The following is a 27,988-nucleotide window of genomic DNA, read 5'->3' on the forward strand; positions in this document are numbered from 1 at the left end:
GCCAACTATTACAAGGCCCTAACCTGACTAGTTCACTGCTCAGAGTCCTTACAGGATTCAGACAGGAAACAGTAGCATTCATGAGAGACATCAAAGCTATGTTCTATGTGTGTTTGGGGTTGTTTCTTCCCCAAGTTGTGCTAGCTATGCACTCAGGAAAAACTGTGGAAGACCATTGTACACACTTCCCAGCAGTTGAGAGACAGTTACAGTGGTGTGTGGAGACAGACTCATTTAAATTCAATATGGTGTTAAAAGAGCAACCTCATATCAGGCGAGGGATGTTGTCCATAATCACTTCAGTTTATGATCCCTTGGTTTTTCTTGCACCAGTCACACTGCCTGCCAAAGTCATGTTGCAAGAGCTTTGTAGAAGAAGGTGTGACTAGGATGACAATATACCCGAAGACATTAGGCACCTATGGGCAAGACAGTTGGAGGAATTGGAAAGGATGGCGTCATTTAAGATCAAGAAATGCATTATATCCAAGGACTTTGGACAGTCCACACGTGCACAACTGCATCACTTTTCTGATGCTAGTGAAAATGAATTTGGCAGAGTTTCCTACATCAGAATGCAAAACAACAGGAACGGTATCCACGTCTTGTTCATGTTAGGTAAAGCAAGAGTCACCCCTCTGAAGCAGATAACCATACCACATCTGGAACTGACAGCTGCTGTTCTTGCAGTCCATGTGGATCAGATGTTGAGATCAGAGTTGCAGCTGCCGCTGGGTCAGTCGACATTCTGGACAGCTAGAACGTCTGTGCTTAAGTACATAAAAAATTAGGATAAGCTCTTTCATACATTTGTAGTGAATAGGGTATCAAACATTAGAGTGACAACTTATGTTCCTCAATGGTGCTATATCAACACCAAGGACAACCCTGCTCACGATGCATCCAGGGGTATGAAAGTTGAAGTTCTGGCTGGTGGTAGAAGGATTAAGGGTCCAAAGTTTCTCTCTGAGCCGGAGGAGGACTGGCCTGTATATACAATGGACGTCACCATTTTGTGTGATGATCTAGAAGTCAAGAAAGATTTCACTGTGAATACAATCATCAAAGACTCTCACAGTTGCTTGGTTCCTTAGGTTGAGGAGGACTCTTTTAGAGTTGAAGCAAAAGAGGAAGGAGTTGCCGGCTTTTGATGTCCATAGAAAGGAGGTTCATCCAGCCGAATACAGTTGGAGATGGAAAAGGTCAAAGGGGCATTAGGAGGTCAAACCTTGTCACAAGATGATTTCTTGGAAGTTTAAGTTTCCATCATTTGCTACAGCCAGCAACAAAGATTCAAGGCAGAAATGACTGCACTGTCAGCTGGAAAATCTGTAGCAAGAGACAGTGTCATCTGGAAGAACAGTGACATCTCCATGCTCATATTAAAAGTCAATCACCAACAGCTGGGTCACAGCGGAAGAAATAACACACTGTCCAAGCTGCTCAAGAAGTTTTGGATCTCAAACGCAAATTCAGCTGTGAGAAGGATTATATCACAGTGCTGCTTCTGCAGGAGCTACAGTGGAAGGGTAGGTGAACAACAGATGGCGGACCTGCCAAAGGAACGGCTTCTTCAAAAATGGCAAGGTGACGCTGTGTTAGATGGCAGCCTGTTGCAGTAGCTCCATCGTTTTTGTTTGTTTTTGTTCATTTAGTGTGTTTTTCTCAGTTTCTTTAAATTTCCATTTCTTAACTGCTATTATGGTAACTGTGTTGCGATGTTTGCATGCAGTTTTACAACTTTTTGATGGCCTTTTTGTTATTTTTTACACTCTTTGTAAAAAGATTTTTTGACTTTTCAATCAACTTTATTTTAAAACATTGTAGATTAATTTAATTACATATTAATTGTAGTAATTAATCCACATACACACAAGACTAAAATCCACCATCTCTCTAAAAATGCAGCACCAAAGACCCATCCTCCCCAAGACAGCCCACCCCTGCACAAATAAATCCAAACAACCTGTCAGTCAGTAAAAAGCATGTTCTATCCTGAGGCGTGCCACTACCAAACCCCTCAGACACAGCACTGGGTTGGTCCACCCCTCTCCCAACAGTTTATTCTTCCTACTTTTCCAAATTGCTAATTTAGCACTTGCAAATAAAAAATTCATTAAAACCATTACCCTTTTCTTTCTAGGAGTATACCGGGGTCCAAAAACAAAGAGAGGAAAAGAAAATCCCTCTCCCAACCCAGTCCTGCAGCAATCTAAAAAGGCCACTTAATCTGGGACAAGATAACACTAGATGCTCTAAAGACTCAGTGCACGAGCAGAAAGGACACCCCTCCCCCTCCACTGGATGTCAGCCATCCATTTCTCAACAGGGGGTTTATACAGGACCCGTCAGCTGCCATTAGGAGAAAAGTCCGCACCAAAAACCTCCGTCCACCTCGACTCGCCGACTCCTGTGAGCGAACAGAGATTTAGCACCTTCACACAGCTGCAGTACAGCTGTTTCCCTCTGCAGCAGGTAAAAGCTCCCAGCACCAGAGTCTTTAGGGATAAAAGCATGCCGCTCTCCTGTCTCCACTCCCAACCGCTGGACTCACTGTCAGGACAGGGAACTCGTACTCACACCCCTCAGTCCACTGGTCAGCAAGATGTCTGTCTTAAGTGAAGGCCCGCAGAGGTGCTGACAGGGACTGCCACACGTCATTCACCAGGTTCTGCAGGACTCTGATGGAGCGAACAGCCATCACTTCAGCCAGCCTCTCTATTGGCTCCTGGTAAGATGTCCCAGCTTCACCACTCCTGCCTCAATAAAAGCATTTCTCAAAGTGACAGAGGAAAAACTAGTCTCAGGCAAGAAAGCGTTGTTGAACAGTGGCTCCTCAAACAGCCACATCCCAGGCCCGGGGTCAGATGGTCGGGTGAAGGTCAGAGTCTTCCAGGTATCCAAAACTGTGCTGTAAAATGGTGTGAGACCAGTCCAGTTGGTAACCTTGGACTTCATCATGAACAGTTGTAAATCATAGCCGAGCTGCCCTGCTCTCCAGAGCAACAGCCGGGCCACAGTCAACCAGCGAGGAGAGCCGTAGAGCAGCCGCTGAGCTGCCTGAAGTCTAAACGCAGCAGTCCTGGAGGTGATGTCTATTAGGCCCTGGCCCCCCTCTGTCACCGGGAGGTATAGGACCGATGCTTGCACCCAATGGTGACCCGACCAAAAAAAGTCCACAAGGAGCCGCTGCAGCTGCTTCAGAAGGTGGTGGAGGTGTTAGTACTTGTAGCCTGTGCCATAGAGACGAGGCAACCAGGTTATTGATGACCAGTACTTTTCCCCTATAGGACAGCTGGGGCAGCAACCACTTCCACTTATTAAGCCTGGCTTGCACCTTTCCCAGCACACCCTCCCAGTTTTTGGCCTCCATTTCCTCATTCCCCAAATAAACTCCCAAGACTTTTAAGCCTTTCTTTGCCCACCTAAGATTAGGAAGACTGGGTATGCACCCCCCACTCCACTGGCCTACCAAACATGCCTCACTCTTTTCCCAGTTAATTTTTGCTGAGGCAGTCTTTCTATACATTACCAGACTGCCCTCCAGCTCCTGTATATCATCCTGACCCTGGACAAAGACATTCAGGTCATCAGCATAAGCTGATACAATTATGGGGGTACTTTTAACCCTCTCTGGCAGACTCAGACCCCTCAACCAGTTCCTAAGTCTAGCAAGAAGAGGCTCAATAGCCACACTGTAGAGCAGACCTGAAATAGGGCAACCCTGCCTGATCCCTCTTCTAACTGGCACCAAACTGCTCAGCCCCCCTCCCACCTTTACAACAAAGCATGCATCATTGTATAACAACTTCACCCAGGACAAAAATTGCTCCCCAACACCAAAAGCCTGCAGTGTTTTAAATAAGAGGTCATGATCCACACGATCAAATGCTTTCTCCTGATCTATGGAGAGAACACCAACATTCAAGTTGTACAGTTTACACACATCAAAAATGTCTCTCATTAAAAACAAATTGTCCAACATGGATCTATCTGGGACACAGCAAGACTGATCTGTACCAATAAGTAGGTGAATAAAAACCTTCAGTCTATTAGCCAACACCTTTGAGAGGATTTTGTAGTCTGTACATAGAAGAGCTACCGGTCTCCAGTTCTTTAACAAGGTTAAATCTCCCTTCTTAGGTAACAGTGAAATCACAGCACGCCTACAGGAAGCTGGAAGAGTCCCTCTCTCAAAAGACTCTTTAAGCACATCCAGAAGGTCATGTCCCAGAAAGCTCCAAAAGTGTTTAGAAAAGTCGGCTGGTAGCCCATCCTTGCCTGGCGTCTTGCCTGAGGCCATCTGCGTCACCGCAGAGGTCAACTCCTCCAGAGAGACATCCGAGCTCATTATGTCTTGATCTGCTGGACTCAGCTGAGGAAGATCCTGCAGAAGCTCAGCAGTAGCATCCATATCACAACCTTCCGCCCTGAACAGGTCTGTGTAGAAGGACATTGCATGCCTCCTCATCCCTACAGGGTCAGAGGTCAAACTCCCATCAGGCAGATGGAGACACGCCATCTGTTTTTTCTGGCCCACAGACTTGTCCAGATTGAAAAAGAAGGAGGTCGGAGCATCTATGTCTCTCATTGCAGTGAAACGGGCTCGGACCAGAGCCCCTTTCGCCTTCTCGTTAAGGAAACTGTTCAGCTGCTGCCTTTTCTGCAGACACACTTTCTAACTCCTTTATTTCTGCCTCCAACTGCTCCATAGCTCTCCTAACGCTTTCAGTGGAGTAGGACGTATATTGTTGACAGAAAACTCTAATTTGTCCCTTTCCAACCTCCCACCACTGACTAAGGGTGGGAAAAGACCCTTTCTTAGATCTCCAGTTAGTCCAGAATAGTTTAAAATTTTCACAAAACACATGATCTTGTAAAAGTTTAACATTAAAATGCCAATAAGATTTATTCTTTCTAGTAGGAGACAGAAACAAATCTAAAACGACCAAATGATGGTCTGTAAAACCTACTGGATGAATCTGACAGTTAGTCGCCCCGGTGGTGAAGGGGGCAGACATGTACAATCTGTCCAACCTGGCTGCACTAACCTTACCATCAAACACCCCCCCCCCCCCCCCCACCCCCCACCCCCACCCCCCAGTATGACCCACTCCCCCTGATCACTGCTTTCTAACTTGCCTTTTAATTTTTTAAAACATGCTAACCGCTCAGGGCCTATTTCTGCCTTCACCATCAGAACTCTACCTGCCACAATTTCTGTGCTGGATATTATATTTACATTTAAAGACAGAGAGAACAGAACAGCAACTCCAGCACTAAGGCTAGTACCGTGGCTGAGAGCAAAAACACCCCCCCCACACCACACCCTCCAATCTGTCTCATTCAAGCTATCAGTGTGAGTTTCCTGCAAAAAGATAACATCTAGTTTTTTTGTCTAATAACCTCTGACACTAGGGCTCTTTTTTGCTGACTTCTACCCCCATTTATGTTTAAAGAAGCAACTCTCAAATCCTGCATATATGAAAGAGAGAGGCAGAGGAACAGAGCAGACACACAGTAGTGAGGAAACACCCAGTGTTGTAGAGACATGTTAGATTTATTTAAATTTCATTTTCTTCGCCCTTTTAGTGCCTCTCAGACCGTTCCTCAATGCAGTGACATGTTTTCTTAGACGATAATGTCTCTTCTCATCCAGTAGGTCTGTACCTACAACCTTCTGCAGAGTGCTCACCGTGTGAATAAACTTATTGTAAGGTAGGCTTATCAATGTTTTTGTCTACTGCCTTACATGTTACTGAATTAAGCTATCGGAGGGCTGTGGGTGAAGCAAGAGCACGGGGACAACTCCTTCGGTGTAACTCGATCCACTTTAATGTCCGCCCAAGCATAGGACAATTAAACACTGACAACCCAAAAGTGGCATCTGACATTTTAACTATCACTCCGCCAATCTCAAAGTGCACGTATTATATAGTTCCAGATAAAACTTAAACATTGGAATACAATATTCATAAATGGAGTTACAATTAATTAAATTTATGGGAACTCAAAATAATGAACAATTCGAAACAAGGCACTCTGCTGAACATGTCCTCACAAAAATAAATCTCATCTTACATTATTAACATCAGGGAAATAATCACTAATCTCCACTGACCTTCCAAAAGAGTCATCCAGATAATCGTTAACCTCCTTCAAAGAATATAAATCTGCATTCTGAGACACACTGTCTGCTATAGAAACACAGTCAGATTCATCACCACCGTCTGTTTCCATCCCTATGAGCTGGATGTTATCCAGAGCGGCCTGATGCCCAGCTATATCAGCCTCCACCTGCCCTACCATCTCCACCTGCCCAGCTACACCTCCCTATTCAACTACACCTCCCTCCACCTGCCCAGCTACACCTCCCTGTTCAACTACACCTCCCTCCACCTGCCCAGCTACACCTAGGTGTACTGTAGGTAAATCAGGTAACCAGGTAAATCCAGAAACATGAACACTTGTCTCCGCAGAGACTGGACATGTCAGTCTCTGCTCAGTTCAGTTTATCATCCTTACAGCCCAGACCAACAGTGCGGAAACCACTCGCAAACTTGCAGAAACCACTCGCAAACTTACCGAAACGCCGCAGCTCCCGCTTTAGCACGTCATTCGGAATGAATGGAGGAACGCCGGACACTGTGACGTGGTAGACGGCACAGCCAGCGGCGAAACTTGGAAAAAACCTCCATCCAAAATTAATCCACTCTCAGTAAGTTTAACCACACAATCCTGATCTTTAAAAAAGACTACCACCATCCTGTTCATCCTGGAAGCATAGGAGATGTTTCCGTGGCCCACCTGCTCTCCCACAGCCAGCAGCACATGCTCCACTGTGGAGTTGGGAGGAACTACAAGCCTAACGCCGTGTCTGATAGACAAAGACAGCGTCGCCGAGGACGCCATCCTCGCCCCGAGACACCGTGAAAACCACCACTGCTAAAAACAGTACTATAGTGTATAATACATAGAAAGTGAATGTACAAATAAACACAGAGTAAAGGACAGTACCCCAAAAAGTTTGAAAATAACCTCTTCACCCTTCTCTCCTCACCAACACACCTCCACCAAGAAGAAGAAGACAACCATTATTAGTCACATTAACACACAACATGCAGAGTTAGGGAGGGAAACTGGACACACCATGCTTCTTGTGAAATTCTTCTCTGCATTTGACCCATCCTTGGTCCTCCCTCCCGTCTTTCCCTCCAGGGACCCAGTTTCTTTTGTCACCATTGGTCAGGTGGTGATCTTCTTGCATGTTTTTAGAGGGGTTTTTTTTGAAGAGGAAACCCCAGGTGAACACGGGGAGAACATGCAAACTCCACACAGAAAGGTGGGATTGCGCTGTTTGTGAATGAGAAGTGGCGTAATCCCGGACATTTTACCATTAAGGAATGTTTTTGTAGCCCGGACATTGAGCTGCTAGCTGTGGAGATGTTGCCTTATTATTTGCCTCACTGTTATCACTGGAGGCTTTAACTATAATACTTTGGACAAATCTCTGCCAACTTTCAACCAGTTTATCAACTGTCCCACCAGAGACAACGCCACACTAGACTTACTACTTCGTTCTGTACAACTCAATCCTGAGGGCTAACCGCTAGCTAACCTTAGCCTGTATATCAGATGATTTGTCATGTCCGTAAACACAGACTGTATACCGTCAGTACTTTGCAGACTTATTATAGCATCTAACGCTAGGCTAATGTTGTCCTTGCATGATGCATGCATGCCAAATATATCTGTTCAGGAGGAAACACTGCACCGTTTCTTGTAACAAAGCATCTTAATAGCCCACCGATACACGTAGGCCGAAAGGTAAGTTTCTGCAGTAATTTGTGTGGAGCAGTGTTACGCAGGAACAGAGAAATTATCAGACTGATGCATGTGCGTTAATACAGTATTAAAAAAATCTTAGATTAGGGTAATGTGCTATGTGGAAATGTAGGATAGCCTGCTATCAATAGTTTACGGATTTAGTGGGACATGAACGGGAGACTCGAGGCTCGTAAATGACCGGACATCATTGGAACGCATTATTTAAAAAACATGTATGTCCAATGTCACTCACAACAACGCACGTAAATCCAATTAAAATACTAAACGGGTTGCTAATCACCGTGTAACTATAGGTTTTCATTTCGAGTCCTAAGTGTGTCTAATTACTGTGTTTTGGGTTTAATTTGTAAGTTAATTGACGAGTAAAACACTTTTTTCATGTTCCTGAAAAAAACGAGTTTTGGAGATACGTGCTTTTTATCGGACAGTGACGATATGCTAATGCTAAGGATGCATACAGTGCCACTGCCCTTCCCCTCCTAGGCAGAGCTGATCACAGCCTGGTGTTGTTGACACCTCAGTATGTCCCTGTTGTTCAGAGGCAACTTGTGTCCACGAGAACAGTGAAGAGGTGGACTCAGGAGACTAATGAGTCACTGCAGGACTGCTTTTAGACAACAGGCTGGAATGTGTTGTGTGAGCCACATGGGGAGGACATCAACAGCCTGACAGAGTGTATCACAGAGTACATCAGACAGATCAGATCAGACAGATCAAACAGACCATACTGCCAACCTGGACTGTACGCTGCTTTCCCAACTACAAGCCCTGGATCACCAGTGAACTGAAAAGTCTGCTGAACAAGAGGCAACAAGCTTTCAGGTCAGGGAACAAAAATTAACTAAGAAGTGTTCGACATGAGCTGAGGGAGAAGCTGAGGCAGAGCAGAAACAAGGATGTGTGGACAGGAATGAAGGAGATCACTGGGCTCAAGGCAAAAGACAGACCAGCAGCCGGCAGCCTTGAGGAGGCCAAGGAGCTAAACCACTTTTTCAACAGGTTTAGCTCACAGCCAGGAGTGGCCTTACATTCATCCCGACCCCTTCACACCTCTCTACTAACGGCACCCAAAACCCATCATACACCTGCTGCATTGTGCTCACTTCCACCTGGATTGTAAAGGCAGCACTGTGAGGATCACTTTCTTTGATTTCTCCAGTGCTTTTAGTACCATCCAGCCGCTGCCCCTGGGTGAGAAGCTGCGAGTGATGGGAGTCGATGTGCCCACAATCTCCTGGATTATTGACTACCTGACAGACAGACCGCAGTTTGTCCGACTGGGCAACGTTCTGTCTGAGACCATGGAAAGTAATACAGGATCAGCACAGGGAACTGTCCTGTCTCCTTTTCTTTTCACCTTGTACACCTCAGACTTTCAGTACAACTCTTCATCATGCCAACTACAGACATTTTCAGCGGTGGTGGGGTGTGTAAAGGATGGACGAGAGGAGAAATACAGAGCAGTGGTGGAAGATTTTGTTGAATGGTCTGGTAGAAATCACCTGCTGCTTAATGTGGCCAAGACCAAGGAGATGGTTATTAATTTCAGAAGGAACAGGACGACCACACAACCACTGTGTATTCTGGGGGAGAATGTCGCAGTGGTGGAGGATTACAAATACCTCGGAGTGCACCTCAACAACAGACTGAACTGGAAAAGTGACATCAACGCTGTTTACAAGAAGGGGATGAGCAGACTCAATTTCCTGAGGAGGCTCAGATCATTGAACATGTGCAGCAAGATGTTGGAGATCTTCTACCAGTCTGTTGTTGCCAGTGCACTCTTCTTTGCTGCAGTGTGCTGGGTTAGCAGCAACGGAGCCGGTGACACCAACAGACTGAACAAACTGATCAGGAAGGTCGGCTCCATTATTGGCTGCAAACTCGACACTTTCGAGGAGGTGGTGGACAAGAGGACTCTAGACAGACTGTTATCCATCATAGAAAACCCTGAACATCCTCTTCACCACAGAGAGTGGAGCTCCTTCTCTAATAGACTGCTCCAGCTCCGCTGTCAGAAGGACCACTTCAGGAAATCATTCCTGCCATGAGCCATCACAATGTACAATAGCAACTTAAACAGTTAATCCACCAACCTCACAAACACCAATATTTTACATATTATCTATCCTACTGTAATATTGTACATTCGGTCTACGGTTTACATTTATTTTTTCATCTGGAACACAATTTTTTAACAATTCTTGCACACATTCTGTGTTTGTCTGTTTAATTGCTACCGCAATGAAATAATTTCCCAAGTTGGGATCAGTAAAGGGGCTGCACGGTGGCGCAGAAGGTTGCCGGTTCGATCCCTGGGTCAGACGGGGCCTTTCTGTGTGAAGTTTGCATGTTCTTCCTGTGCATGCGTGGGTTCTCTCCGGGTCCTCCGGCTTCCTCCCACAGACCAAAAACATGCTCATTAGGTTAATTGATGACTCTAAATTGTCCGCAGGTGTGAGTGTGAATGTTTGTTTGTCCTTACATGTGGCCCTGCAATCGGCTGGCGACCGGCTCAGGGTGTACCCCGCCTCTGGCCCATTGTAGCTGGGATAGGCTCCAGCCCCCCGCAACCCCGAAAGGGATAGGCGGTATAGATAATGGATGGATAGGATCAGTAAAGAAGCAGTCTAAAGTCTACCTGATCTCCCTCCCTTCACAGACGTTGGAGTCGACTACTTTGGGCCAGTTGAGATGAAGAGAGGTCGAAGCATTTGTGAACGGTATGGCGTAATCTTTACCTGCCTCTCTAGTAGAGCTGTCCATTTGGAAGTAGCACAATCCTTGGACACCGATGCATGCTATGAAAGACAAACCAGTCTTACCACCTGGACTATTCAGAAAACAAGATCTGTATGTGAAAAGGAGATGGAGACAGGTCCAGTATATTGCAGACCTTTTTTGGAAAAGGTGGGTACAGGGTACCTTCCTTTGCTCCAAGAACGGCAAAAGTGGAATCAAAGTAGAAGAAGTTTTGCAACTGGAGACATTGCCGTTGTGGTTGACTCTGCTCCTTGTGGCTCGCGGCTGCTTGGCAAAGTTTTGGAAACCTTCTCAGACAAGAAAGGCTTTGTGCATACTGTGCGTCTCCGGAAAAAGACAAACATATAAGAAAGACCTGTGACTAAGCTTTGTCTTTTGCAGGAGGCTACAGTCTCCGGTTTGTCACAATACAAGTGTATATGGCATAATTTGGCTCATTTTGTTTGAATTTGCTTGTAATTGTTATGACTGCCACCATTAACAATTAGGGTTTGGTGTGTTAGAACCATATTTTCTATTGTGTTCTTTATCTGTGTGTTATCAGTGGTATTTACCCCTATTGCCCAGTAGGTGGTATGTGGTGTATGAGAATGGTGAAATTGGTGATGGACTAATCACAGGTATGTTCGTAGCAGGCAGAGGCAGACGGTTTATTTATCTGTGAAGCGTCGTCATCATAATAATGTTTGTTTTCATGCAAGTTATTACGGATGTAAATGCAGTATCGCCGTCTGTGAACGGGTCTTTGATCTGTAAATAAATATACTTTAAGTATGGCTGTACACACATTTCGACAGGGAATTATTCACTTTATATGCGACAAAAGGAGATGCATCAATCAAGGTGTAGCAGAACCGGCCTTTAACTGACCCCTTCTTTCCCTCCTTTTCTGGTGATACTCAAGGGAAATGGAGGTGTAAACCCGCCAACTGATTGAATTGTAGACCATCTGGTTTACCTATAATGCAATCTGATTTCGAAGAGAGAAAAGATGTCTGGACAAGAGACATCTCCTCCATGTTTTCTTTTCAGGGAAGCCAGGGACACAGACACCTCAACATCAAAGGTGGCCTTCTCCTCACCTTCTCCTCACTATGTTTCTCATGGCAATGCTAATTCTCTCCTGATAGCCCCAAGAGTGATCAAGACAATAAAACTGTCTGGAGAGACAAACGCCAGGCCCCAGAGGAACATCCACAAACATCAGCAAATGCTGATGGGTCGTAAACCGGACATCCATTGAGGCAACTTGTGTATGCTTGTGTGATTTTCCTCAACACTCCAAGATAACCAGACTTTTATGTTAAACTTAACTTTTCATGTTTTCAACTTGCAGGACTCGGGGTACGCATAATATTGATGTTTTTCCCGTATCTCTGACCCGAAGTATGACCAAGTTGTGATTTTAACGGTTTTATAAAAAGTTGTATGAATTGTCACCACAAAACTATACTGCCATCCAGAGTTTCCTAACCGTCAGATTGAATATGCTTGACTTTGTACATTTTTCAATAAGTAACCGTAATCGTGATAATCATTCTTGACAAATATAATCTGCCTCTCTTTATTATTACCTTTATTTTTGTATTAGTTATTCATTGAGTTATTATACCTGTTGGGATAAAACTGTACCATGATTATCATTTAATGTTTTCACCCAACCATAGAAAGTGTCTAATGCATGCTGTGAACAGTGTTGAAATGCCATTGAAAATTGGTCATTGAAATTATATGTGATTGACCATAGTGAGAAGCAGATGAGCCCCTCGTATGATTCTTTGATTAGTTCAGCTCCATGAGGCAAGATTACACCGCGCGTCACAAAGAGTCTCACGTGATTCGATGGCCTGCCTTTCGACACGCCCCGGAGCGACCTTTAAAAACTGCGTGTAGTGCGCGTTTCACTTAGTAGAGTTTTAGTTTTTGTTTTTTTGATCCGTCTAAGTTTTTGTTAGTTAGTTAGTTTTTTTTTTTTTGTTTTTTTTCACGTCTAGTTACCCTCAGCTGAGTTCTTTTCTTTACCTTTGTCTTAAGTTTTGCACAGTCGTTTTGCTCCTTAAGTTTTCGTCTTCGAGCTACTCCAAGCCATTCCGGGTAGCGTAAATAATCTTCAGAAGACGTATTCTTATAATTTGCCGTAAACTTCAAAGTTAACTTCCTCTTTAGCCCAACGTTTTGTTTTGTTTTCATTAGTAAATTTAGGCAAGTAATACTAATTTTGTAGCCTTCTTCGACCGGCCATCGAAGAGACTCTTAATTTGTACTATCAGTCTAAAATAATCCGTCACGGACTCAACCAAACCCTGCGGCCAGCTGTTGATCCTTGGTCCGGTTCACAACCATCCGGAACAGTCCATCATCTGTAACCGACCGCCGAACCAGTTCCAGAGACGCCCCGTTCCGCACCAGTTTGTCATCTTGGAGGTCTGGGCCTTCCACTAGACCACCGAGCAGATCGAGCCGCGGACGAACATCTGGAACGTCTTCGAGCCAGTTCGGAGCAGAGCACAACGGGACGCCAGCAACCAAGTAGGCACGCTAAGCGGGTTTGAATAAGAGTTGGTCCGTGAGGTTAAGATTAGGTCAATTCGTCCAAATTCTCTCCATTAATCGTTCTTTCCCTTAACTCTGCGTTCGCGTCCCCATTATTCCTTTTAGACTGCCTCTCACTATCGCCAATTTATTTACCCTTGTGTTGCCATAAGTTTCTTGTGTGTTCTGTCATATCACCTCCCATCTTCTGTCTTATTATTCATGGTACATTACCCATTATCCACAATTCTGCTTAATAAATGATATTTTGATTTAAGTCCTGGTTAGACGGTGTCCTTTTGAGCTGAATATATACGATCCCTGTATCCAGAGTTTACGCTTCAGATTATCAGACTGGTTTACTGTTAGTTCATTCGTTAGTATTTATCAGCGTTACAGCAGTTAATCTCTGCAGTCCTTCTTAGTTGAGGAAGGTGGTGCCCCGACATTTTATCAACGAATGCAACATCAAATTAAGGTAGTACTCACTACAAAGGCAAGTACTGGTATGTCAGCCCCTCAGTAGCCTGTAGGTTTCTTGTTTTGTCAGTGAAGTTACTACAACATTTATAATGTAATGTAAGTTGTATTTTGAGTGTACATAAAATCTAATATTAATTCATTCTACATCTACTTACTTACTTACTTACATACTAATGTATTTTTCATACTTCTTGAGCATTTTCAATACACTTTAGGTGAACTTTAAAACACAAACAGGATGTACTTTACATATATGTCCTCAGATATATTATGCATTAAATGCACATTAATGCCTTTATGTCCTTGAAATATTTGGCACCTCTTATTATCTGATCCATGGAAAATGTTGGTCATTTCCTATTTTACCTGTCACTGACGGCATGATACTGCATGGATGTTTGATCGTAAGATAATAATAAAACAGGCTTTAAAAATGTGACACTTACTAGCATTGACAGCATAAAATTACTATACTTTTGATCTGCATAAGTTAATTTTAAGTGCACTGTTACGCAAACGCTTCAAAGTCTTTGGCAGCAATTATGTTAAAAGTGCACTTTAAATATTGAATTACATTTTACTAAAATAAATAAACATTTATCAAAAGCATGCTATATATAAATTTTAAATCGAACATAATAAAAATGTAATTCTGTGTATTTCAAAATAGCATAAAATTAATATATTTTTAATCTGTTTAATCTATTTTAAGTGCACTATTATGCTATTAGTGTTTTAACACTCTTGCTGAAAATACATTAAAAAAATATTTTGCTGCAATTATCTTAAAAGTACCCTTTAAAAATGTAACTTAAATTTTGCTGAAAATATATTGTACTGTAGTACATTTATTGCTCAATCTTACATGTGTACTTAAGTAAGTACACATGTACTAGAAACATACTTTGCAGTATTTAAATATAGTTGAAGTACATTTAAGTAGATTCTACTTGGGTAGTGAGCTGTGTTATCCTGAGTAACTCCAGAGTTAGTAATGCTTTGATCATCACATTAAGTTTGTAAATTAAGTTCAATTCACAACACAGTGGTTTCTCTGGGATGAATGAGGAGGCTGTGTTTTAACTAATATATGAACAGTCAAACTGTTCACACACATCATAAAAAGAACACAATTGTTTGTATCATTTCTTTTTATATTTTGTTTTGTTTCTCTGTGTTTGGCCACTCCTTGAAATTCTTGCTGTATTTTGTGATTCTATGCACATGTGAAGCACCCTGTGACACTGGTTTTGAAAGGCACAGTAGAAATAAAGTTTACTTGTTCAAAAAATAGGGAACTTCCATTATACTCAGTGATTGAGAGATGGACACTTTGAAGCATGTATCATCTCTGGCCACAACATAATGAGTGATGTCACAATAGGCTGATTAGTTAACATCACTTATCCAGGTGTGGCCAGAAGTGAGACATGTGAAAATGTCCATGCAGAGGGTAGGGAAATATAATAGTGATAAACCACAGACAGGAAATAACAATTTTTCCATGGATATTGATCTGAGCTGACTAGGGAATACTATTCAAAAGTTAAGGATGGATTGCCAACCAGTCAAAACAGCAACAGTCCTGAGGCCCAAGTGTTCTAGGGGCCTGAAAAGCCCCAGTTTGCTCACTAATTTGGCAGTGCTAATTGGTTTGGGAATAGGTTCATAAAAGCAAAAGCATTGTTTGTGGTTATTTACCTAATTTTGTGGCCCTGTCTTGTAGAGTTGCCCTGTGTAAACATATACTTTTAATGCTATTATTATCTCAGTTGATATTGTGCTTACATGGTACATATTTGGAAACTAATCTGACACACAGGATACGTTGGCCAGGTAACACTTAAGCTTTATCCCCAACAGTGACAATTTTTGTAAGTGCTACTGTCATTGAGTAATAGAAGTTTGAACACGCTGAAGTAGGTTTTTAATTTCCCCCTGAACATTTTTTTTTTTTTCCAAAAAGATGCTTGCAGATGAATATATTTGGGCGTTTTAGCTGGAAAACACACATGGGACCATAGAATGAAGCCTTACCCGACCCTGAAAACAATACAAAGTTTACTAGTAGCATAGGCATTCTCCAAAAAACGCAATTTATTGTATTCATCTTGCTAAAAATTTCAGATTCAGGTAATCAGTCCTTAGGCCATCTACATTTATACTTTGGGTATATATACTCAAATTTAGGCTTACAGCAATATATATTTATGTTGAGGCCATTTACTATATTTATCAGTCAACACTGGGTAATATTCCTATTTACAATGAATTACTTGATTATACTCTACTCACTGAAGCAACATGTACTTGTTTCTGGAATTTCAGGGGCTATGCCAGTCATCTGCACAATTGGTTGCAATTGGCTCGATCTTAACACAAAAGAATAGGCCGAGGCCTTTCCATTCAACATGGTCTCTTGTTGGGTATTGTCAGTTGTAGAGATGAAATGGGAGATTTTAAATGGTCAAGTGCGGTGTCAACCAAAATGTCAAGGTGTAGCTGTCATCTTGTCATCTTGCCTACACATATAAGGGAGAAAATGTGGGAGATTAGCACAGCTAATTTGAAATGATAAAACAACTTTCCGTTGTGCAGCCAAACTGTTCTTTTTGGCTTTATCGATTGATGAGATGTCATCGGTGAGTTGCCTCAATTTTATAACTGGTTGTTTGTTATTGCCGTTGATTGTACCTGCTGTTGTGATTATATCTTGAAATGGTTTGCATTAATGGAATCAATCTTAACTTTCCAGGGACAATATAGTATAAACTTAAATGTAACAGATGTGTAGATATACAGGGAGAGTACTTAACACTCTGACAACCCACGGACAGGTCATGGAGTGTTGAAGGGAGGAAAAAATACATTAGATGGAAGAAAACAACAATTTCAAATGACACAAGTAGTTGTTCACTGTAAAAAGAAGAATGAGAGAAAGGCTGTTAAACCTGAGTGGCATAGATAGCTCTCTTCATAATGGTGAAGTCATCTTGGTCCAGGATGGAGTTCAAGTCAGGGATCTGCCCTCTAAGGGCAGAGCAAACAATAAAACACACTACATAAAATATGGGTCGTCTCCATTCATCACAGAGAATTAGTGCTATTGTACACTACAAATTGTAAAGTGTAAAATCATTAAGGCTCTGGGTTCAGTACAGTGTCCATGTAACGTACTTACTTTAACAGTGCATCATACAGCTTTTTGCCAAACTTCTCCTTCACAGTGTGAGCTGTATCCCTGTGAAATTAAAATGGAATGGCTTTGGTAAACAAAACCCAAATTAATGTGCTGAACATTTCACAACAATGACATTAAAATGGAGACCTGAGGCAACCATATTGAACTTTCTATTGGGATGACATCAGTGGCATAGAGCTTGACAGACCATGCAGTAAGTCCAGGTCCTGTTCATGGGTCCTGAGGTTCAACAAACTGGCCACTGCTCTGCCACTGCTATGCAAAAACTTAGGTAAGCTTTAGGCTTTAGGCAAAAACTGCTTGGTTAAGTTTGGGGAAAGATCATGAACATGGTTAAACCAATGTTTACTGGAAACGTAAAGTGAATAGCAAACCCCAGTGTCACTCACACACTTTGTGAATCCAACAACCCAACCTCTTCCTTAAGATGTTTTGCTGTGCTATAACACCACCACACCACTTTTGCATTTGTTTCTTAGAAACAATATAATATTGTTTTTCAGATGATGACAGTCTTCCTAGTTGACCTGCTCAGAGACCAGTAGCTCAGAATGTGCAACACTTATGAATGCTAACCACCATAAAACTCAAAGAAAAAAGATGACAGCAAGTGTAATTGGTCATCAATGCACATTTCTCCTCGATGCATGTTTCTTGTAAACACGTTTCACCTAATCAAGTAACCTACAAGAGTTGCCCAAAAAAGAAAAACCAGACATTAAGCAGCAACTTTGGCATACTGCCACCTAAGAAACAAACAAACAAAACCGAAGCAGAAGAAAACACCTTTCAAAGACAAGTGGCTCCAAGATGTGCTGTGGCTTGAAAATAACCTTGAGCAAACCAAAATGTGATGTGATGTGACATATGTTGTTCACATCCACATCTAGCAGACAAAACTGCGATTTATACAGGCTGAAAGAATTACCCCAACATTAAGAGTAAGAAGTGCACACATGTGGCGATGGTAGGCTAACAAACAAGGTAGTCAAGCTGTCCACTTGCTAAATGACAAAACAAGTTGAATGAACAATGTCAATATGTTTCTCCTAGCATTTCATAAAGATAAACATACACATCCTGTGTCTTATTATGCTGAGGATTTTGTTTTATTGAAGCAGCTAGGAGTGAATTCAGAGGTACATACTGATGTGAAGGGGGAATGGAGATAATGCAGAGCATTGCCCATTAGGGCAATAATGGGCAATAACTATTAGTGTGAGGATATGCTAGCTCTGTCCGCTCCTAGGGCTCTATTTTCGATTCCGCCGCTGGCGCAGCGTGGGATGCACACCCCGCACAGTGGTACTTTCATGCAGCGCAGGCAGGCGCACAGCGCACTTGATATTTTGGTAAAGCGAGGCGCGCAGAGGTGCGCCAGGATGGGTGTTGTGGTGCAGTAGGGGGGGGTGTCGGCATAGTCAGCCGGCTGATTTAGATTTTCGTTCCATTTCGGTCCACGCCAGCGGTGTGAAAGTGCGCTGAAAGCTCGCCACCACAGACTTGGTCAACTCTGTGCGTCAGCAGCACACCGCTGGGCAAGTGGATTTTCGTAAACAAACATGTATGCCAATTTCCCCAGGTCGGCACATGACTCTTTCATCCTGACAAATTCTAGCATCCCTACAGTCTTTCAGTCTATCACACCTTCAACAAGATGGCAGCATGGTTTTAATGGTGTTTTCAGCAGTGCTCGTTCAGTCATCAAAGGCACATTTGGGGTTCTCAAAATGCATTTTAGATGTCTGGACTGGACAGGTGGTTCATTAATATACAACCCTCAGAGTGTCGGTGCATTCTTCGTGGCATGTTGCGTTTTACACAACATGGCTGTACGATGTGGATGTCACTATGAACTCATGGAGGACACATTAAGGGACTTAAGATGGAGAGAGGCTGAACTGCATGTGCTGTGTCAACTGGGAGAGCAGCAGAGCGCACGGGAGGGGAGTATTTGCGGTTACATCAGTTCAAAAAACTTCTGACGATCAACATGAAACAGACAGACAGTATTGAAATAAATTTTGCGAGGCCGTAGATACCACCACTAGGAGCCTGGACCTCCTGGACCAGAACGTCAGTCTGCTCCTGGGGGAGTTTGGGCGCCAGTTTCCGGTGTTTTTAAAGGTGAGGCAAGGAGCTGGTGTCCCTCCTTCCGAGTTGCACCGCTGGGTGGCACTGAGATGAGAAGGGGGGAGGAGCGGCGCAGTGCATGAAAATACCAAAGTCTGCGCCACCACGTCCCATCAGCGAAGCAGACCTGACTTTGCGCTGCGCCTGTGCCGGGCCAGCAGCAGAATCGAAAATAGAGCCCCTAGTGTTTTGTGTTTCCCTTTTTCCCTAGTGTTATGTGTCTGTCTGTCTGTTCCCCAGTCTGTCTGAGTTGATTATGATTATAGCGGTAGTTGTAAAACAAATCAGGGCATACCAGAGCTGTTTGCGTACCGCCTGCCCCTTCAGTGACTCAACATTGAAGTTGTTAGTTTTAGCTGGCATGATGAAGAAAACTACCACTGTCACATCATTTCTGTGGACCTGTGGATAAAGAGTGCAAGGAAATAGAAAAACAAAGGGGAACAAGATGAATGTGTGATTTGGAAAGCATGCTGAAGAATTTATTCAGTTTGTTGTAAAATGTTGTAATTTTTCTGAACATGTATTGTTTGCAAATTTTGCACATTTAATTCAGACGGCATTGTGTTACTGACAGTAGAAGACTAAAGGACCTCACCCGCAGGAGGTAATTGAGTCTAGACAGTGATTCAAGGAAAATATCAGCTCCCTTGTTGGAAAACTCATAGCGTCCAGCAATGAAGAAGAAGAGTGTCTTTTCCAGGTTGAAGTCCAGGTGACTGCCAGAAGGATAAGAATTATAATCAGGTGTAAAGGAAACAACCCTCCTGGGTTACCGCTACATGAGATGGATCAGAGCTATATTCAAAAACTCTACCCACCCATAGAAGTGTCCTCTGACAAATTCCTGGATGCGGACCTTGCTGGTGGAGTGAAGGTTCTGAAACTCATGCATGGCAGAGAACTTCTTCACATTCAGACCATTCGGGGTCACCACATCTGTACCGTCAAGACAACAATTAGAGTGCCTTAATGGAGTCAGATCACTGATAAGTTTGTTGTTATAGTGGTGCTGGAGGACAGGCAAGGGGGTCAGCAAAAATCTTTGGCTTCATCCTCTCAGGACCATAAATATTGATACTACCTGTCGAGTTAATCTGGCCGGTAGTTTTGTGGATGACCAAATGACATCAGCATCTTTAAAATAAAACACATGAACTCTGTGGAGCATCAGGCTGTAACAGTGAAAAACTTCCCCACCTGGCTTCCTGTGGAGCATATGCTTAGCCTCCACAGCAGTGATCTGGGAGACTGTGGTGAAGACATGAGCACAGTGGACCGCTGCTCTCTCCAAGCAGTAACGATGATAGATCTGTCTCTCGCCCGCCTCCTTGTCAATATCGAACTACAACACACACATACACACATAAACACATGGGGCAGGTCAATACAGTGTGAGGGGCAATCATTTTAAAGATTCCAATTTTTAACCTTCTTGGCTAAATGTAAAATTTGTTCAAGAAACCTATTCAACCATTGAAAGTAAACAGATAAAATGTAACTACAGATTTTACATACCGTGCCTTACTGGATGAATGGGATGGGATGGGATGGGAGGATGGGATCACATTAAACACACATTCCAATAATTATTCTTACAGCTTTTTGAGTGTCATCATTGTAAAGTATTAGTTTAAAGTCTTATTACTCTGATGTTTCACAACATTAGTAATATTGTTCAATATTTGTAAGCAGATTAGTGTAATCAGTCATATGTAAGGACAAACCTGCCTCTAAGTGCTATTAATGTTGTTGTGTAGTGATGCAGAAGAGTTTCTCTTTAACTATACGTAAGCTGTGTCCCAACTCCATACTACATACTAATGGATGAAATGCGGCCTTGATTTGACAGGATTCTGTGTCATTCTGTGCCGGTTCCTCCTCTTAAAATTATGTATACTTACGTACAGAGGAGTGTAACTGACCCTTATATCTTTGAAAATACAGCTGTACTAAAGCAGGTTAAATAGAACTGTCTCTGTGCCAACATGGTTTGATATGTTGGGTGGGACATGTTACACATGTATTCACACATGTACTTTTCAATGTGAAAAATGATTGTCAGCCATCAAAGGTAAGAGGAAAATAATATCATTCTATTCTTACAGTGCTGCTGAGTTGTCAACAATGTCTACTTGATCCTACATGTCTATGGAGAAATGTTAATAATATTCTATTAATATTCCAGTAGTTTTACCCTGCTATCTGCACATAATCCACATAATCCACACCACATAATCTTTTCGGAACAGTTAGACATTGAATTAATTTTGGTCAATAACCAAGTTATTGACTTAATTACAATAGAATTTGCTACATTAAAACCCTTTGATAGTCTAGTTTGAAGCTTAATCAGGGCTATAGAGACCTAAAATGGGGGATACAAGATGTTTCTCTTGTTTCTTGAGAAACATCCTCCTTAAAACAAATCAAGTTTTACTGTAGTTTATTTAAGTTTCTGATCATGTGCAGATGAAATTGTTTTGAGAAAGTCTGATCTATAAAATCTAAAGTCTGTCTACACTTTGTGTTGATGCTCACTGCAGTTCAGTCTTTATTGTGGGAAACTTGCAGCATGCCAAAGACAGACACAACAAAGACTCATTCTGTACATCAGTGAAACAGAGTTTTCTCCGGTATTGTATGTGTTTGTTTTGAAGAAGAAGAAGACAAAGATAATAGTCTAACATAATTTAACATACTTTTTTTAATCTCCCTGTAGCTCATCCACAATTAAGTTTAATGAAACAGCACACTCAAAAAGTATTATTTGGATTTAGAGTGCCACTGATTCTATACGTCATTTGTCACTTTTCTATTGTGAACATACTACTTAGTCAAAACCTGCTTAGTATGTAATATGGAAAGTTCCATTAGCTTGCCTTTTTTTTTTTTTAATTATTGATCATGTTCATTTCTAGGACTGAAAACAGCTCATGTTTTCTCTATCCTGGCTGCATAGTGTGTCACAATCAACAAACCTTAAAATGCATATTGATATGATTCCATTGATAGAACAGATGAAGTTCCTCCTGGCTGTCTGATGGTTACAAACAACTTGTCTAACAATGATCCAGTCAGCCAGTGAGTGGCCTTTAGCTCCATGCTGACCTTTAAGATGTGAGCAGCATAGAGCCAATTACAAAAATTACACTGACCCCACCACACACAACTCAACATCACTAATGATGCTCTAAGTGGCTGTAAAAGGCTGCGCTTTTTGGCTTGAACCTTTGAATGTGAAAATGAATTTGACGGAACAGATATGTGTATGTGCGTGATGATGATTTATTTTTGATGGTTAAGGGGCAAGGGAATGCATCATGTCAGTGAGTGTCCTAACAAGTATAAAAGTACAAATCTGTGTGTATGCATACATGTTTGTGTATATATAAGAAAACTGTTTTGGTTTTATTTATATATAGTAAATTAATCATGTGGGGATTTGGTAGAGTTAGACGAGTTCTAACCTCTTGGAACTATGAAACCTACTGCTTTAACTATTGTAACTGGACTGAAGGCATCAGTATGTCACTATTCTGTCCATGCTTCCCTGGTTAAGAAGCTCCTTGACATCTGCTCCTTGGCCCAGCAGGCCAGATTGTAATCAAACTATTACTTCAATTTACTTAATCTATCATTGTTTTACACAAGAAGTTTGGATCATAGATGCTACTTCCACTCCATCTAATGTTTTCCTTGTCCGTGATTTTTAAAATGATTGTTTTATCATGGTGGTTCCAAGAGTTAGAACAGAACTTGGGGAAAAAAGCTTTTAAATATGCTGTTCCCTCCTCTTGGAATAACCTGCAGACTGATCTGAAATAATCAGACCTGATCTCTCTGAGGGAATTCAAGGCCATAATGAGGGATTGAGAGGAAAACTCCCTTGAGCAATGTAACTGTTTTTGAACTCTTCTGCTTCTATTTTATTTACCCCCTCTCATTGCTGTTACTATTATTATTTGATTATCATTATTGACCTGTACCCTTGTGTTTAACAGTTGTTTTATGTCTGTTCATATTGTTATATTGTATTTGTGTTTTTTGTGATAATGTTGTTGGGCTGTCTTCTTGGCCAGGTCACTCTTGGAAAAGAGATTTTAATCTCAATGATCTCTCTCTCTCTCTCTCTCTCTCTCTCTCTCTCTCTCTCTCTCTCTCTCTCTCTCTCTCTCTCTCTCTCTCTCTCTCTCTATATATATATATATATATATATATATATATATATATATATATCATCTTGAAAACTTAAAACACAAACTCCAAATTGAAAAAATGTCCTCAGAAACACAGGCTAGCTTAGGCTTGTCCTGGACCAGCCCCTAGTTATGCTGCTATAGCAACATAGACTGTCGGGGGACCCCCAAAGATACACCAAGTTCCCCTGTCCTTCTCTCCCTCTCCATCTGCACGTTTTCATGTCCTACCACGGCATGTTACTAACTTAGCTCCTTCCCTGGAGTCTCTGTGCTTTGTCGTCTCACAGGTTCCCATGGACAGTGGCTGAATCTGGATTGTGGATTACAGCTGTGTCTCCTGCCATGGCCCTGCCTGGCATCCACTACAACTGCTACTACTGTTATTATATCCACCATCATTGTTACTGTGATTGCATATCTGTCTGTCTCTCTCTGTCTGTCTCTCTCCCTCTCTCTGACTGCATTTCTGTCTGTCTCTTTCTGTCTGTCTCACTCTCACTCTCTCACCCTACCAGTCAAGGCAGATGGCCGCCCACCCAGAGCCTGGTTCTACCTGAGGTTTCTGCGTGTTAAAAGAAAGTTTTTCGCCAAGTCATTGCTCATGAGGGAATTGTTGGGTCTCTGTAGATATAAGAGCTCGGCCTGTACCAGCCCTATATGGAAAGTGTCCTGAGACAACTTTTGTTGTGATTTGGCGCTATACAAATAAAACTGAATTGAATTGAATACGCACATATGACAGTTTCATTGTTTGTCCAAACCCAGAAATTTACTCATGTGCTGGAAATGTTTCACCTGTTGATGCTCATCAGTTAGTTTGTGGTAATTCAACTAAACAGGAAGCATTTAGGATTACGCAATATGTAAGCACAATGCCTACTGAAAAGACAGAATTTGACTCAATATGTTATCCCTTTACAACATTTGGCCTCCAGATAAGAAAATAATACCTACTTTGTATCCCCATTTAATTTCAGTCTAGTTTTCTTCAATATTTGCATGTGTCTATGTACTGCATGGCCAACACTCCTGACCTCTCACCTTGTCCAGGTTGTTGTAAAAGTCAGCATTCCCAGCGCAGAGGTATCGTCCCAACAGGGTGGCATGTGTAGTGAAGAGTGTTGCCATGGGAATCTTGCGGAAGCGAGAGAGAATAAGCCCTTGGCCAGCCTGCCACTCATGAAAATGACCAATGACATTCTGTTTGTCTCCCAGCTCATCTGTTAACTGGAAAAAAGAGCTAAAGTTGAAAAATAGCAGTGCTTATATGAGATCAGATTGTAACTTAACCTGTGATATTGAAATTTAGAGACTGATGAAAAGTGTGCTGAACAGCAGGCTGAACACCAGCTGACCTCTTTGAAGAACCAGGCAATCAGGGAGCCCAGGATGAGTGAGTCATTGGCCTCTCTGTCATGGTAGGGCAGGCCAATGTTGCAGGTCTGCCACAGGTCCCCCTTCCAGCGGTCTAGATTCCAGGCTGCAGAGCCAATGTCAAACAGGATCACATAGGGGCTGCCCTCGATCAGCCAGCGGCCAAAATGAACCTGCAGCATAATTAGCAGCAAAGGAAGCCCAATAAAAGATGTGTTTTATAAGGGTTTCAAAATCAAATTTCAGTGCCTGGATACACTGAAAATATACTGTGATCAGAGTGTATATGGTGTCTTGCTCATACACAGCTGGTGACATGCATTCACTTTTCTGGCCAGTTCAAGTGGAGGAAAAAAATTAAGTTTGTCAGCATCTTTACTTAAGTAGAGGAAGAATTGCCTATACAGTATGATAGTTCTTTGGTAAAACTCTATATTCTACACTTAAAAATCTGCTGAAGTAAAAGAACATTATCACATAAAGTAACTGTTTCTTCGACATTTCTTATTCCATGTTCCATGATGTAAAACATCTTATTTTCTCAACATTTGAAATCTATTGTGCGTAATCGTACACACAGTCCCTTGCTGAGTCTGACATATGTGTGTACCTTTGAGAACTTCATGATTTTAAGGAGATTTCACCCTCAGGGTATCTTCATGTGGTCAGGCAGGGTTGATTATTTATGTTCCCTCGAAAAATTTGTTTTGACATATGCCTAATCCTGTATACAAACCATGGACCATGAACCATGGTGAGTGTAGTGAGTGAAAAAAAAGGTTTCTAAAGTCAAAATAGTCTGAAGAACCTCAAGGTTGTACTGAAGCACAATACATGAGTAAAATCCCTTCAGTAAACCAGTTTTTTAATGCCATTGTTATGACTCAAGTGGTAATTCAAGTTATTTTCATTTTAGCAGAACAATCAGCTGCCCATAGCACATAAAAATGGTCTACAGAATGTTGGTCAGGTGGCATGTTAGAATACTGTTCTCCTAGATCATCAGGGTCTCTGGTATATGACTGCCGTCTAGTGGCCAGAGATACGCAGCTGGAGCAACACTGCATCAGACTGCACCTCAATGAAAGTGGTAAATATTCACAGCAAAATGCCCAGTACACAGTACTCTCGGGATGGCAGAATGAAAGACACAGACACTCTCCCACCTGGCAGCCATTGTGTATGAGTGTGTCCATGGCCTTCCTGATGGCAGGGTTTGGTGGCTCGCAGCCCTCCACCTGGGTCTTGAAGTTGTGTTCAAAGTAGGGTCCCATCATGTAATAGTTCTCCCCCCATTCATCCACTGTGATCTTGGCTTTGGTCTGAATCACTGTGTAGATTCCTCCAACTGCAGGTTCACACACAGTGAAAGGAAAAAACACCTCTGAAATTACCTTTGTTTAAATTTTATTATCATCTATAAAGATGTTGTATCATGGATTTCTGTGAATTTCCCTTGGGGATGAATAAAGTATCTATCTATCTATCTATCTATCTATCTATCTATCTATCTATCTATCTATCTATCTATCTATCTATCTATCTATCTATCTATCTATCTATCTATCTATCTATCTATCTATCTATCTAATAAAGGTGAAAGGTCAGATGACAAGCTAAACTTTAAACACACACACACACACACACACACACACACACACACACACACACACACACACACACACACACACACACACACACACACACACACACACACACATAAATGTTATGTTGTCATCACTTGTGGGGACATTGCATAGACTTACATTAATTTCCTGGAGACTTACCCTAATCATAATCACTACTTGCCTAACCTAAACCTAACCTTACCCTAACCTTAACCCCAGTCTTTACCCTAAAATTGAATGATTTACTTGTCACATTCCCTGATCCAGTTCGAGGCATAAATAAAAACACGTGGAAATGTTTTTCCAAGTCTCCCTCTTGGCAACAAAAAGGCAAATATTTCTGACAGACTATCAACAGTCACTGAGCCCATAATGACGTCTAGACAGTATCACAGAGCAGGCATTAGAGCTGAGGCAGAGAAAACAGCAGAATGACTGATAACCTCTGAACTCTTTGACAACATGACCATGTATTGCATAGAAACTTGTTGACTTGTATTAAGCTTTCTGATTTCTGTAGAAGTGATTGCACATGTAGTATTGGACATGCAGAATTCACAGGTGTAAGCATTGCTGTCAAGTCAACATTAAAGTTAGTGGGGAAGAGAGACAAATTACTGTGCTACATTAACACAACTAATTATTCCTTTGTAATGTAAAAATCTGAGAGGCTGAAATGGAAGCCACTGAACTGACAAACATCTCAAGACAAAACATGGATGTATACATGTATATATGTGTATATATGTATATGTGTGTGTGTGTGTGTGTGTGTGTGTGTGTGTGTGTGTGTGTGTGTGTGTGTGTGTGTGTGTGTGTATATACCTATACACTACCAAAAATGCATGAAGCATGGAAGTAAAAAAAAGCAGGCCCCTTAAATCAAATGAGGTATTCGTGACCATTGTCGGTCAGCAGTAATTGTGTCAACAATATAGACAAATAATGTGCAGTTATTCCTGTTGTAAAAGGTGACACACTGAAAACTCTTGTCCAGAAATTATTCATCCAGTTTGTTCACTGTCAGATAACTTTGATTTCCTTTTCCTTTTCAGGAGGCTCAAACAGCCAAAGCAAGTGTTCCAGTTTCACCGCTTATCTGCAGTTTAATGTTTAGCTCTTCAGACGGATTTCAGTATTTGCTCTTTAAGGGGCAAAGAGGCACAGTTTTACACAAATAATACCAATACTGCCAACCAGTCAGATTTTTAAGGTGCATTAGTGGATTTATATCACTGATTGTTTTTAATAAAATGTTCTTTCCTGAATTATTTTTATTGTTCTTATTTAATCAAATTAGAGAGTCAAGTCAAGCACTTTCCTGCCAAAGGCAAATCACGTTTTCACTTCAGTATGACTGATTTTGATCTTAAATGAAGACTATTGTCAAATACTTGAAATGATCTGTCTCTTCATTAAATGTAATAAATGCAATTTATGCAAATAAAATATTTTCAATTATATAATTTTGCAATAATTTGAAAGGTCCACTGTAGTTGAACTCATGCTTACTACATGGATACATCAGTTCAAACATCATCACACTTATAATGAAGATCTTACCTTTATTGGTGACCTCCCAAGCCACCTCAAAGAGCAGCAAGTCCTCCACAGGCAGCTTTTCCTCCTCCCAGGCCGGTAGTAGCCCACTCAGAGATGTCATAGACAGGGAACGTGACAATGGCATCTTAAAACGTCTGGAGGTCCAACAGACACCACCTGGAATCTAGAACTGTGGCAGTCTGAAGAAGAATCCTTCAAACAGGCCCACAGGTGGAGGTCCTGGGCTCAGCAGGGTACAGTCCTCCAGGAAATGACAGGAC

At 41.9% G+C, this 27,988-nt stretch overlaps 1 protein-coding gene across 1 annotated transcript in view; it reads right to left on the bottom strand.

Annotated features, from left to right (window-relative positions):
- The window catches only part of gys2 (glycogen synthase 2), a 57,368-nt gene extending 29,501 nt beyond the window's left edge, over positions 1-27,867 (bottom strand). Inside the window, exons 1-10 of the mRNA XM_070992596.1 lie at positions 27,729-27,867; positions 25,704-25,885; positions 24,519-24,710; positions 24,205-24,390; positions 20,162-20,306; positions 19,783-19,900; positions 19,560-19,680; positions 19,257-19,363; positions 16,808-16,867; positions 16,578-16,656 (exon numbers count right to left, since the gene is read on the bottom strand). Of these exons, the coding sequence (XP_070848697.1) occupies positions 16,578-16,656; positions 16,808-16,867; positions 19,257-19,363; positions 19,560-19,680; positions 19,783-19,900; positions 20,162-20,306; positions 24,205-24,390; positions 24,519-24,710; positions 25,704-25,885; positions 27,729-27,852 (1,314 nt within the window). The 5' untranslated portion in view covers positions 27,853-27,867. The remainder of the gene's footprint in view (positions 1-16,577; positions 16,657-16,807; positions 16,868-19,256; positions 19,364-19,559; positions 19,681-19,782; positions 19,901-20,161; positions 20,307-24,204; positions 24,391-24,518; positions 24,711-25,703; positions 25,886-27,728) is intronic.
- Between the last annotated feature and the right edge of the window lie 121 nt (positions 27,868-27,988).

Source organism: Chaetodon trifascialis, chromosome 22, assembly GCF_039877785.1.
Source record: "Chaetodon trifascialis isolate fChaTrf1 chromosome 22, fChaTrf1.hap1, whole genome shotgun sequence".
Taxonomy (NCBI): domain Eukaryota; kingdom Metazoa; phylum Chordata; class Actinopteri; order Chaetodontiformes; family Chaetodontidae; genus Chaetodon; species Chaetodon trifascialis.